Source organism: Archocentrus centrarchus, chromosome 22 (genome assembly GCF_007364275.1).
Source record: "Archocentrus centrarchus isolate MPI-CPG fArcCen1 chromosome 22, fArcCen1, whole genome shotgun sequence".
NCBI lineage: Eukaryota > Metazoa > Chordata > Actinopteri > Cichliformes > Cichlidae > Archocentrus > Archocentrus centrarchus.
The window spans coordinates 10,027,275-10,038,248 of NC_044367.1; the positions used below are offsets into that span (position 1 = coordinate 10,027,275).

Consider the following 10,974-nt stretch of genomic DNA (forward strand, 5'->3'; position numbering starts at 1 on the left):
GTGTCAGTGGCATGTTTTGCCTTGCTTAAGTCTGAAAAACAAAGAAAACTCCCAAATCATTTCCTAAGTGGTTTTGGTGCCTAAACCTCAGTCACGAATGAAAGAACCCCAGTCTCCTGATTGAAATTCCAGCATAGCATCCAAATAGATGATCTATGCCATTGCCCCATTTATTTTTATGATAAAGGCCTGCTGTGCTAACTAGGGGACAAGGGCACTGAACAAGCATTAGTGTCCCAGCATGCCAAGAAATTGAGTTGCAGCAAAGATTAGGTAAAGAATAAAAACTAATCAAAAAATTAAACTGAATGCGACACAAACAGGATACATTTTAATCAAACCCTCGATTCATTAAGCAGCTCTTGTTTGTTTAGTGAACTGATGAATAGTAAAAATGAGAAGCACGTTGAAGGGCAGTGAGCGCGTCGTATTTCCCGAGGCGTCAGGACATCAGACATTTTTGTGGGGAACAACTTGTACCAGGACTGCACAGTACAAGTTTCTGTGCACCACAATTGTGCTGCAGTAAACCACTGACAAACTCATTGCTCGGTCTCTTTTATCTGGATGATCTCATTAGTTTTAATGAAAACGCTGCGTCTCAGACAACAGTGATAGCTCGCTTTACTTAACTGTTTTTCAGCAAACAGTTGGAGTCACAGCCATCGCCTTCACATATCAGTTTTTTCACCTTGGAAAGTGAGACACTTGTCACAGTGCGCTTATTCTCTGAGAATAAAAGCATCCTACTGTACCATTGTTAGGTACTACTATCATTTGTGGTACTCTTTACACTATGTACATGTAAAGCACTTTAACTCAAAGCATTTATCCATCTCACATTTTCACCTGCAGCTAACTCAGAATCGCCAACTAACCCAGAATGCATGCCCACCAGGCACAGTGAGAGTGAAAGCCCCACAAATTTGCTTTTGTATTGGGCTGAATTCAGACCATCTGCTCATATTACACCTTAAAAATCTAGAAGAAACCGAAAATATGTACCTTTTACTAGGGACAGCGTGTTTGCTTACTGCCTGAAAAGGACGTTCTGTCTGTGTCTATTTCACATGTTCTGCATATCTGAGCTCTTGTTGCTCTACTGTTTTCACAGCACCTTTGACCTAGTTTGGGGGTGAATTCTAGGAAAGCAGAGCAGTACCACAGAACTGTGGCTTGTTTATCCATGGAAGAAGGATCCCAGACAGGGAAAGAAAACCTATCTGCACCCCACCTCCCAGCACAGCCCCTAAACACTCCCTCTATACTCTAAGATTTGGCAGTCTTCCATTGCCTGGGTCCTCTATAACAGCTCGTGCACACTCTGGTAAACAGATTACTCCCAACGCCACTAAACACTGCACCATGCTAGCAGTATTTTTGCTTTTGTTTTTATTTCCCTCAGTTTTCTTTACAGTGATTAAAACACTTTATGAGCATTTCTGTGCAGCATCTAGTGAAATCTAAATGAGACGTTATTGTATTTTGTGTGTTTGAGGAATGCCTTGCTGCACAAAAAGGAATCTTTAAAGATGGACCAACCACTGTGCCTGGCAAAATTTAAGCGGTATAAAACTGGGAGCAGAAGGAAAATGGATTTACAGCCCTCTGGTAATGACAAGAGCCTGCATAGGAAAGCTCAGAGGTTTTTGGATAAAATGCATGCATGCAGTTTAATATAAATGCACAGAAAGATGTCTTAAGGCTTCTTGGCCCGTGCTCTTAACAGCTCTCTGAGGAAAACAACACCAGAGACAACATTCTTTGGCCATATGATCTTGGAATATGAATCAGGAGACACAAAATATAAGAGATGTATGGGAGACTTCTTAAACAGGGAAGGAAATCCTGAACACCATTTTTTCTCATACAGTTTTGTATGTTTTTATTTTTTTTTTAAAAAGTGCATTGACTTTGCATAATATTAACAAGGTTACAGTATCATAAGATTTAAAAGGTGAACCCTTGTCTGTGGTTAGCGTGGGTTTTTAAAAGCATCACATGCTTCTGTTTGAGAACAATATGCAATAGAATGTGTCTAGCCTACATAAAGGATTTAAAGTGTCTGTCATCACAGCTGAAAAATGTCAGATAAGAATTTCGTAGAGTGCTGAAAAATGTTTTGTTCCCTTTACTTGAACCCAAAGAAGGTATTCTGTTTTAAAGCACCATTTGTCCTTGAATATTTTTCAATAAATCATTCCTTTTTTCCCACTAATGAAATTTTTCTAATAATGTGCAAGTTTTTTTTGTGCCGTTTTTCTACATAACTTCCAGCAGCATGGATTTTTGGTCTTTGGATTTGAGCCCTCCGCAGTTGTTGAAAATGTTCAAAACAGCTGTCTCAATAGAGAAAAGGTGCTCATCCTCCACCTCTGGACAGTAGTCCCTCATGAACTCTGCCAGGCGGACCAGGTACTCAATGTTGTGGCCCGTGTTGCCTCTGCAGGTGACAATCTGGGCGGCAATCTCTTTATCCGAGGCTGGGCCGAGGTAGATGGGGTTGTCAGGGGTGGCGATGTAAACGAGTGCCAACACTGAACCGTGACCCCTCTCTTTTGGGATGAATTCCACCATCTTTGTTATATACCCTCCCAAAACAACTTCTCTCGTGTTCAGGTACTGCAGCGATGCTTCAGCCTGGCACTCAGTCACTTCATAGGCCACTCCCCACGTGCAAGCCTGCAGGGTAAAAATAGCAAGAAAGGTGATGCATTGGTTTGCAACACTGACCTAGAATCAAAGCAAAAGTGTAACATATTGTGACACCAAACCAGGCTAGTTCAAACATGACTTTGTGAACGTGCACAGAAGAATTAGAGCAACAGTGTTTTGGTTTGTCAAAGCAAAAGTTCACCGGCCAGTTCACTCATTATTTTCTGGGCTCTTAGTGGTAGAAGCAGAATTACTGTAGTTTGGTACTTTCAAGTTAGTTTCAGCAAGTTTTTATTTGTCACACTAGAATGACTCACAGTCACAGTGTACCAGTCTGAGTAAACATGGCCACCAATGTCTCCTGAGGCTTGTTGTTTTGAGGGTTCCAAAAAAAAAAAAAACATCCTTGATGTTTTTAAGTAGACACACTTCGTTTTAGTTCCTTCTAAAGTGTTTTTCCAATCCTAGTTTTACGCTTTAGTTTTTAGCTATAATAATCTTGGGCAGAAATATAGAAAATATATGAATTAAAGTGTATTAAGTAGTTCACTCACCTCCTCATCTGCTACTAGTGTGACAACTCTGCCTGGCTGTGGAGAGTAAGGACAGTGAGAACTCAGCATGCAACAAGAAACTGCTTTATACTTCATAATAATATAAAATAAATCTAAAAAATAAATGCAGACGTGTACTGCTAAAATGATCAGAACCAACAGGAAATGTTTGCTCCAGGTGTGACTACAAATCTCACCTTTTCCTTGTCTCCTCGATGAAAGTCATCTCCGTGCCAGAACCGTCTTTTGTATCCTTTAATGTGCCCAATCTTTCTTCTCTTGAATTCAAAATCAGGTTTCCACACTAGGGAGCCATAACCAAATATCCACAGGCTGCTCTTTTCCTTCATGATGTCCTGAGGTTTCATTGTAGGCATTGAAAAAAAAAGTAAAAAAAATAAATAAATAAAAGGAAAAAATAAAGCAAGTCCACAAGTTATTTCCAGTTGTCTGTCTTATACATTCTCATACATCAAATTCCTCCTATTATAAAGTGCTGAACGGAGGCGGCATCTTTCACGTCATAATCAGTGTCATCAAAATGTGAGAATACTAGCTATTCCTCCTCTGAATACAAAACGCACACGTGTATTTGTTGTTCAAAGTACGTCAGAGACACACGAGCTCGGCCAATTAAATCGGAGGGGGTGGAGTTTTTTATGTAGCCACGCCTCACAGTAAATTTAGGAGCCACTGCGGGTGGCAAAACAAACAAGCGTCCTTTGCAGGGAAATAGCAAGAATAAGCAGGGATTTATTTATTTTTTTAACTCAGGAACCTGCACCCGTTTCTACCATTTCAATCTGTATGAGCACACAGCCTCAGTGTCAAACTCACAGTGCAACAGGTGATCACATTACCTATAAATAGCCGGGACTCTTGTATCTGTGCTCTCTTAAGCTCATTAGGTGTCTGTGTTCCGCATTGACGAGTTTAACACCACAGTGGCTGATAACTACGTTCAGTTTGTCCTCTGTAAGTTAGTGTGGATCAGGGGCGTGGTGGCGTGATCGCAATTTTTTTTTTTTACCTAATTAAGCACAGCAGCGCTCGCGCTGCAGCTCTTGTGGCCACAGGTGCTGCAAATAAAGTTCTCTTGTTTTCAAATTATGGTTTCTCCGTTGTACGATCGGATAAAAGGCCTCTCCAAACGAAGCTCCCTGGATGAATTTCAACCGCAGCCCGCCTCTGGTGTGGATGATATTCGATGGGTTAAGAAGGGAGAGAACTACTTTCTTGTACATTCACATAAAACCTGCTGCCACCAAGTGGTAATAAAAGCCATAGCTCTGTTCTTGATAGAAGCACCGACCTGGTGCATTGATATTGGCTGTTTAGGATTACAAGGGAATCAAGTGCTGGATATCCTATGGGACCATGCAATTCCCAGGTTTCTGCTGGCTCATTACGAGACCCTGTGTGCATCTTAGGGGGGGCTTGGCAGTGGCTGTGCTGGTGGTCCAGTAGTTAGAGGACATATCAATTTTCTCATTGCACCAGTTTTGCTGCGCTCCTCACACCTTTCTACTTTCAGCCAGAGCCACAAGAATAGATTATTGATCATTACAGATGCAGAGGTCAAGAGATGCAGAGGCAGGTTCAAGATCCATTTAAGCAGAAAGACAACAAGGACTCTTTATTATCACATACAGATTTTTAAATATATATTTTTTGTTTGACTATTTTCTTACATTTCTGCCAATTACAACGCTGTCCACTGAATGATTGCTAGCACAATGATGTCACATCACACAGACACAGATCTCATAGACATAGTATCATCAGAAGAAGCTACCAGGCCAAATATTACTGCATCTATAGACAATGAAGTCGCTTTCACACCAGCTGACACAAATAAAGCTTCTAGATGATTCCAACATTTAATTTAGGATCTCTATTTGACCAGATGTACACTCGACCAACGAAGACTGACAAACAGACAGTGTACCAGATATGTAGTTCTTGTTTCTTTTCATAGCAAAAAAAATAAAATAAAACACCAGAAACACTTAAAAAATATATTCACCTTTGCGAGGCATTGACTTAAAAACAGATGTACAAGTCATACTTCTAATCTCAACATATAAATATACAGTATATACAAAATAATCTTATAAAACATAGAAAGAGAAAAATCAGTGCTTCATATACTTAAATTACTAATGAAATGCTAATCTTACAAAATAACATTATTGATTCAGTAATTTCCTTTGAAGGCGTCCTTGGTACGATAGTCACAACACGTATTTCTTTGTCTTTATTTAAGGGTGATTTTGCATAAAGTAAAACAAGGCCTTATCATGAGTTTCCCTGCATGGCGCTTTAGCATATTGCATCTTTTGATCTTTTCACTGTTACCTCAATGTTGTTGTGCAAAGAAATCAAGATGAGCAGGGCACAATAATTCGCTCAAAAAGGATGTAAGGCTTTGTGATCAAGGCTGAATACATTCTTTATAAAAACGGATTGAATTTTCAAACAATAACCCTACAAACATCTCTCAAAAAATGAACCGTTTTCAGTAGTTTCTTTTTTTTTTTCTTCTTCTTTAGCACAATGCTGGCTTTTGTTTGCATAGCGCATCCCAGGTCAAACGAATTGGAAAAAGCTGGCTCTGTCCACATTCCTGTTGGCAGTAAGTTGATTTGTATGATTGCTGATTACTGCAATAAGATGGAGAGAGCCCATCAGGATAGCCCTCTTCTTTCAATCAGCATGCAGGCACGCACATCTTGGCCTGCTGCCTTCGGGGGAGCCTGAACAGAGCGGACGAGGCCGCGAGCCGTAAAACGTTGAAGGCGGATCCACAAGCCTGATTTGCTCATCATTTCCCTTTTTTTTCCTTTTTTTTTTTTTTTTTTTTTTTTTAGCCTTTACATTCGCACATAGATTAGTAGCTTTAGTCCTATTGCATTCAGAGAGCACACAAGCTCTATCCAGTTATCAAGTTTTCAAGAGCAGCAACTTGCATTTAAATAAATCCCAGTCTCTCCACACTTGTAAACAGTCCACAAGAAATCCAATGTTGACGATGAACAATATATTCCATTTATTATACCTGAAAAAAAGAAGAAGGGTAAACGTTTAGTAGCAATCACAGCAATACGTGCAAAGATCTAAATTAACACTTATTAAAGAACTAAAAAAAATAGATTTACCTCAGTTGCGATGATGCATTCATTTTTTTCCTCTGCTATTACAAAGACAGACTGGTACATTGGATCTCCAGAAGAACTTATTGTAGATATTCTACACTCCGGTCTCTCACTGTAAAGACATAACATGTCAGGCACTCAGCACAAAAACAACAGTCAATGCATGATGGTATAATCACCATATTAATATATTTCCCTCTTCCTATCCACCTACCTGTACATTCTACTTAAATGTTTTGTGTCTTCTATTGACTTTTCACAGTTTTCATCTTTGCCCACAAGGGACAGTTCATCCTTGTACCTCGCGGAGGCTTTATAGTCCAGGTGGTAGTGGTTGATGTATTTGTGATTAGACTTTTCCCTGGGACAGTCCACCTCCAAATCAAACTTTTTATTGGTGTTCTTGAGCTCTAGAGTCGAGATGAGGTTCTCTTTCTGAAGGTCGACCTTGGAGAGGTTGTTCATGGTGTCCGAGTCCTGCTCCTTATTCTTCCGCTTCTTGATGTGCCGTGTTACCACCGCTGCCATGCAGAAAAGCACCAGAACAACTACTATGCCTACACCCAAACTGATGGCTACCAAGTCTAGCTTGTCACTGGTCTGGTCTATTTGGGGGCTGGGGGTGTTGGCTGAATTTCCACTGTTTAACTGGCACTGGGGGCCACTGTAATGGGCAGGGCAGATGCAGGTAGACTGGCCTTTGGCTCCTACGGTGCAGGTCCCTCCATTGAGGCAGGGTTGAGAAGCACAGTGGTCTGTGGGCTTGTCACAGTGGCGGCCTGTATACCCTAGGGGGCAGGTGCAGGTGTAGTCATTAATGCGATCTATGCAGGTGGAGCCATTTGCACATGGGTTTGTGGCACACTCGTTGATGTTGATCTCACAGCGCAGTCCCGTGAAGCCTGAGCGACAGCTGCATACTCTGAGGTTACCACGGGCCACGCAATGTCCACCTGTGCAAAAGACACACCAGCATTAATGATTATTGTTGATGCAGACATACAGCAAAAATGTTTTTTTTTTTTAGAAAGACGTGTCTGGCATCTTACCATTGGTGCACTGCAGTGAGGTACACTTATCCACTTTCATCTCACAGTTAAGTCCAGTGTATCCTGGTGGACACTCGCATATGTAACTATGCCCATTATCTCTCTCTTTGCACTTGCCGCCTTGGAAGCATGGTGTGTCGGCACAAGTGAGTATCCTGTGTTCACAGTGTTGTCCTTCGAATCCTTTTGGACATACACACCTATACCCATTCTCAGAGTCCTGCAGGAGAAAAGATACAAAGTTTATCAAAAAACTCTGTGTCAGATATTTTTTTTTATCACATCCTGTTCCTGACTGCCCCAACAAACCCTATTATCCTTAGACTGAATTCTATTTACAGTACATCGTCTGTGAACTGGGTCATCCACTGACTTGACAATCGATAGCATCCTCCTGGACTAGTAGATAGACTGAGGCAAAAACAAAAACAGGAAAGCCTGTGTTGTGGGAAAGGAGAGAGAGAGACTTCCGGACTCACCAGGCAGTGGCCTCCGTTGTGGCAGGTCTGCCTGTCACATTCCCTGACCTCCGAGTCGCAGTTAACCCCAGTGAAGCCTGGCAGGCAGGTGCAGGTGTAGCTGCCCTGGCCTGTGTTCAAACACGTAGCCCCGTTTGCACAGGGTCTATGGTGGGTGCAGTAGTTCAGGTCTGTAAACAAACAGGAGGAAACATTACTACTGGAACCAAAAAGAGGGACCACATAGTTTGCATATTTTGCATTATTCCTGGAGACAAAGAAGTCAAGAGTGTCTCTCTAAAGCACTCACCTTGGTCACAGTAGATGCCCCCCCAGCCTTCTTTGCAGAGGCACTGCCAGGGCTCTTTACAGGTACCGTGTTTACAGGATGGATGGAGTTCACACACATCACAGAAGAGCCCCTTCCAGCCCTGTCTGCATCTGCTCACGCAAAACATAGCAGCTGGATTACACAAAAATTCACATTCATCTGCTTTCTCACATACAAAAGCCTGACAAGACTGAGAATGTAATGTAAAAAGTTCACTTTATACCTCTTATGAGCTGGACTTATTCAAACCAAACATTTATTTACCCTTAACGTGTGATTATTTCTTCAACCGCCTGATGTTTTGCAGTTTGTGCATCCCCAAATAATAATTAATAGAGTTTTACTTTTTATTAGATAATTCTAGAGATAGCAAACCAACGTGAATACTCACTTGCACTCTCCAGGTAATGTGCAGTTTGCATTCCTCTTATTGCACCCTTCAAGACAGATTGCTGAGGGAAAAAAAGGATATTTATTTTCATTAATTTATTTGTCATTTATTAAAATAGCAATTTTTATTTTATTCCCTGGCTTATCAGTAGAAAAAAACAACAATTTCCTGTTCAGTGTTGCATGTGACACTGATTTTGCGTGATTTTTTTGCGCTGTTAAAGGGGTGGTTAGAGCGGAGCAGATGCTTGTTCTCAAAAAAAAAAAAAAAGCAGGACAGCTGCCCCATTGTTACGAGCGGACCGTTCGAGCCCCGTTTGCAGCTGCCGCCCCACACCGCCTCCACAATAGGGGCTGCAATTTAGTGGCGCGTGGCGGGCGATAATGCCGCGATTAACCCCGACGCGTGCTACCGAGCGACCACCGCCCTGGATTAAACCGCACGCGCCCAGAGAGAAAGCAGCGTCAAGTCGGCTGTCGTCAGATTTCACCTTAACCCCGCTGGTGTGCGATTGTGTTTGGTTTTCTCACATCATACACACCTGTGATCACGGGGCCTTACGGGTAATTTAATATATTCCAATTAAAGTTTATATATATATATTCCAGAATATATTTATTCTGGAATTTACAATAATTTTCACTTTTTGTAGTTCGGTTAAATAATTAAAAGAAAAAAAATTACCAAAAAAACGCCCACCTTTCTTCCTTCGTGATACGCACCATAAAACTGTTAATGGACTAACTTTTATGCTTTAGGAGTAATGTGCCCTCCCGAAACCTGACTTATGACCTTTTATTACAAACAAAGAACAGACTCCATATGGTGTCTTTACTCTTGCTTACGTTCTTGGCAGTATTCTCCCTTCCATCCCGGCAGACAGGCCATTTGCCCGTCAGGGTTGCAGGTGTAGTGGCCAAAACGGTCGTCTCTCGGAGTGCATATTTTGGAACAAGTGTCCCCGTAGTAATTTTCATTGCAGATGAACCGGTATGAGTACCTTAGCTCCGTCTGCGTCCCGCTCAGCACATCCTGGGACCACTCACGCCCTATTCCCAACTGTCTTTGGATGGGAAAAGAACTAATCAAGAAGTCGGGGTTGGTGGTATCTGTGAAGAAAAAGCACAAACCGGGTCACACGAGGCACCGTTTAAAATGTAGGCTGAGCTCAGAAGTTAATAAATCTAACAATTATCAATTTAAGACAATACACAATCTGAACAGGCCTACTGCAATTTCCTCTTGCCTTCACATATGACTATTACGCGCCCCGTTTAGAAGGAAAAAAAAAAGGTGTAAAATCCAGGAAAAGGCTGTCATGGGGGCGTTTGGCAAGGCTTCAAATTCTCACTTAAGCGATGTACACTTTCCCATGCATGCCAAAAATAAAACAAAGGAAGTACAATTGTGTTGGTGAGATTGGATTGCAAAAGATTGCCGTGTGACTCATGACATCCTAACAAACACGGATCCATGACGCTGAAACGCCAGATGTATTTGCCAGCACTTCATACGTGCACCGGCTTACTGATTAAAGCGTCTTATTGGTAATAAGTAATGCAGGTTACACCCACAATGCCTCCCTCTAGTGGTGAAAACGCAATTAGCATCTCCTCACCTCCGGGCTGCTCCGCTGTAGGAGAATACCAGGCTTCAATAACTAAGGAGAAAGCACCCTGTGGGGAAAAATAAGGAATAAACGTCACAAAAAAAAAAAGAAAGAAAAAACTGAAAATGTAATATATTTAGCTTTGTTTAACTGAAACAGGCGATTAGGGGTCCTGTAAATGGATACAACAATAAACATACAAACAAATAAACAGACATTAAGTATTATATCCAAAATACATTTTAGAGTGTTGTTTAGAAGGAGCATTTTTCTTTTGTCTTGCATTAAATGTGCCGTGTATGTTTGGTTTCCGCGTACAAGTGTAAAGACGAGTGCGCCCGACAGGACAGGTGCTCTTACCGGCCAGGTGAAGTTGAGCGGCAGACGTAGCCTGAAGTCTTGTTGGATGCTGAAGGAGTCGGTGCCCAGAACAGGTGTGGTGGCCTTGCCAAATATGCAGTTTCCAGGAGACACCTCCTTCTGGAAGTTCTTCAAACAAACCTTGAAATAAGTCCTGCAGCCAGTCGTGCTGCAGCTGAGCCCGTTTGCCAGCAAACCTTTCGTGTTCTGAAAATGATGCAGCTCTATCTCGAACACACCCGTCCCGAAAACCTAAAAGGAAATAAAGAGTGAGCACAGAAGAGCAACATTTGTTCCAAATATTCTTCTAAGGCAAAAACAGAGAAAAATACCTGAGTAGATACTGTTATAACTATTGCGAGGACAGATGTGACCCAAACGGCCATCCTTTAGTTTTATGTGCGTATCCTTA

General features: G+C 41.7%; 2 protein-coding genes across 2 annotated transcripts in view; both read right to left on the reverse strand.

Moving 5' to 3' along the window:
- Nucleotides 1-1,898: 1,898 nt before the first annotated feature.
- LOC115772795 (glutathione-specific gamma-glutamylcyclotransferase 1-like) lies at nucleotides 1,899-3,845 on the reverse strand. The gene is made up of 3 exons (XM_030719178.1): nucleotides 3,407-3,845; nucleotides 3,210-3,245; nucleotides 1,899-2,682 (listed from the first exon to the last, which is right to left on the reverse strand). The coding sequence occupies exons 1-3, from the start codon at nucleotides 3,584-3,586 to the stop codon at nucleotides 2,263-2,265; spliced, it is 636 nt and encodes a 211-aa protein (XP_030575038.1). The 5' UTR covers nucleotides 3,587-3,845; the 3' UTR covers nucleotides 1,899-2,262.
- Nucleotides 3,846-5,075: 1,230 nt separating this feature from the next.
- The window catches only part of LOC115773016 (delta-like protein 4), a 6,291-nt gene continuing 392 nt past the window's right edge, over nucleotides 5,076-10,974 (reverse strand). The window contains exons 1-11 of the mRNA XM_030719509.1: nucleotides 10,895-10,974; nucleotides 10,563-10,814; nucleotides 10,212-10,269; nucleotides 9,439-9,702; nucleotides 8,594-8,654; nucleotides 8,182-8,312; nucleotides 7,893-8,062; nucleotides 7,414-7,633; nucleotides 6,579-7,317; nucleotides 6,368-6,476; nucleotides 5,076-6,267 (exon numbers count right to left, since the gene is read on the reverse strand). The exon at nucleotides 10,895-10,974 is cut by the window's right edge and continues 392 nt beyond it. Of these exons, the coding sequence (XP_030575369.1) occupies nucleotides 6,262-6,267; nucleotides 6,368-6,476; nucleotides 6,579-7,317; nucleotides 7,414-7,633; nucleotides 7,893-8,062; nucleotides 8,182-8,312; nucleotides 8,594-8,654; nucleotides 9,439-9,702; nucleotides 10,212-10,269; nucleotides 10,563-10,814; nucleotides 10,895-10,948 (2,064 nt within the window). The 5' untranslated portion in view covers nucleotides 10,949-10,974 and the 3' untranslated portion in view covers nucleotides 5,076-6,261. The remainder of the gene's footprint in view (nucleotides 6,268-6,367; nucleotides 6,477-6,578; nucleotides 7,318-7,413; nucleotides 7,634-7,892; nucleotides 8,063-8,181; nucleotides 8,313-8,593; nucleotides 8,655-9,438; nucleotides 9,703-10,211; nucleotides 10,270-10,562; nucleotides 10,815-10,894) is intronic.

Bases quoted from the DNA above. Each gene is read 5' to 3' on its own strand.
- LOC115772795 (XM_030719178.1), bottom strand. From the start codon at position 3,586: ATGCCTACAATGAAACCTCAGGACATCATGAAGGAAAAGAGCAGCCTG. The intron at 3,246-3,406 runs GTGAGATTTGTA...TACTCTCCACAG, and splicing joins ATCGAGGAGACAAGGAAAAG to CCAGGCAGAGTTGTCACACT. The intron at 2,683-3,209 runs GTGAGTGAACTA...TTTACCCTGCAG, and splicing joins CACTAGTAGCAGATGAGGAG to GCTTGCACGTGGGGAGTGGC.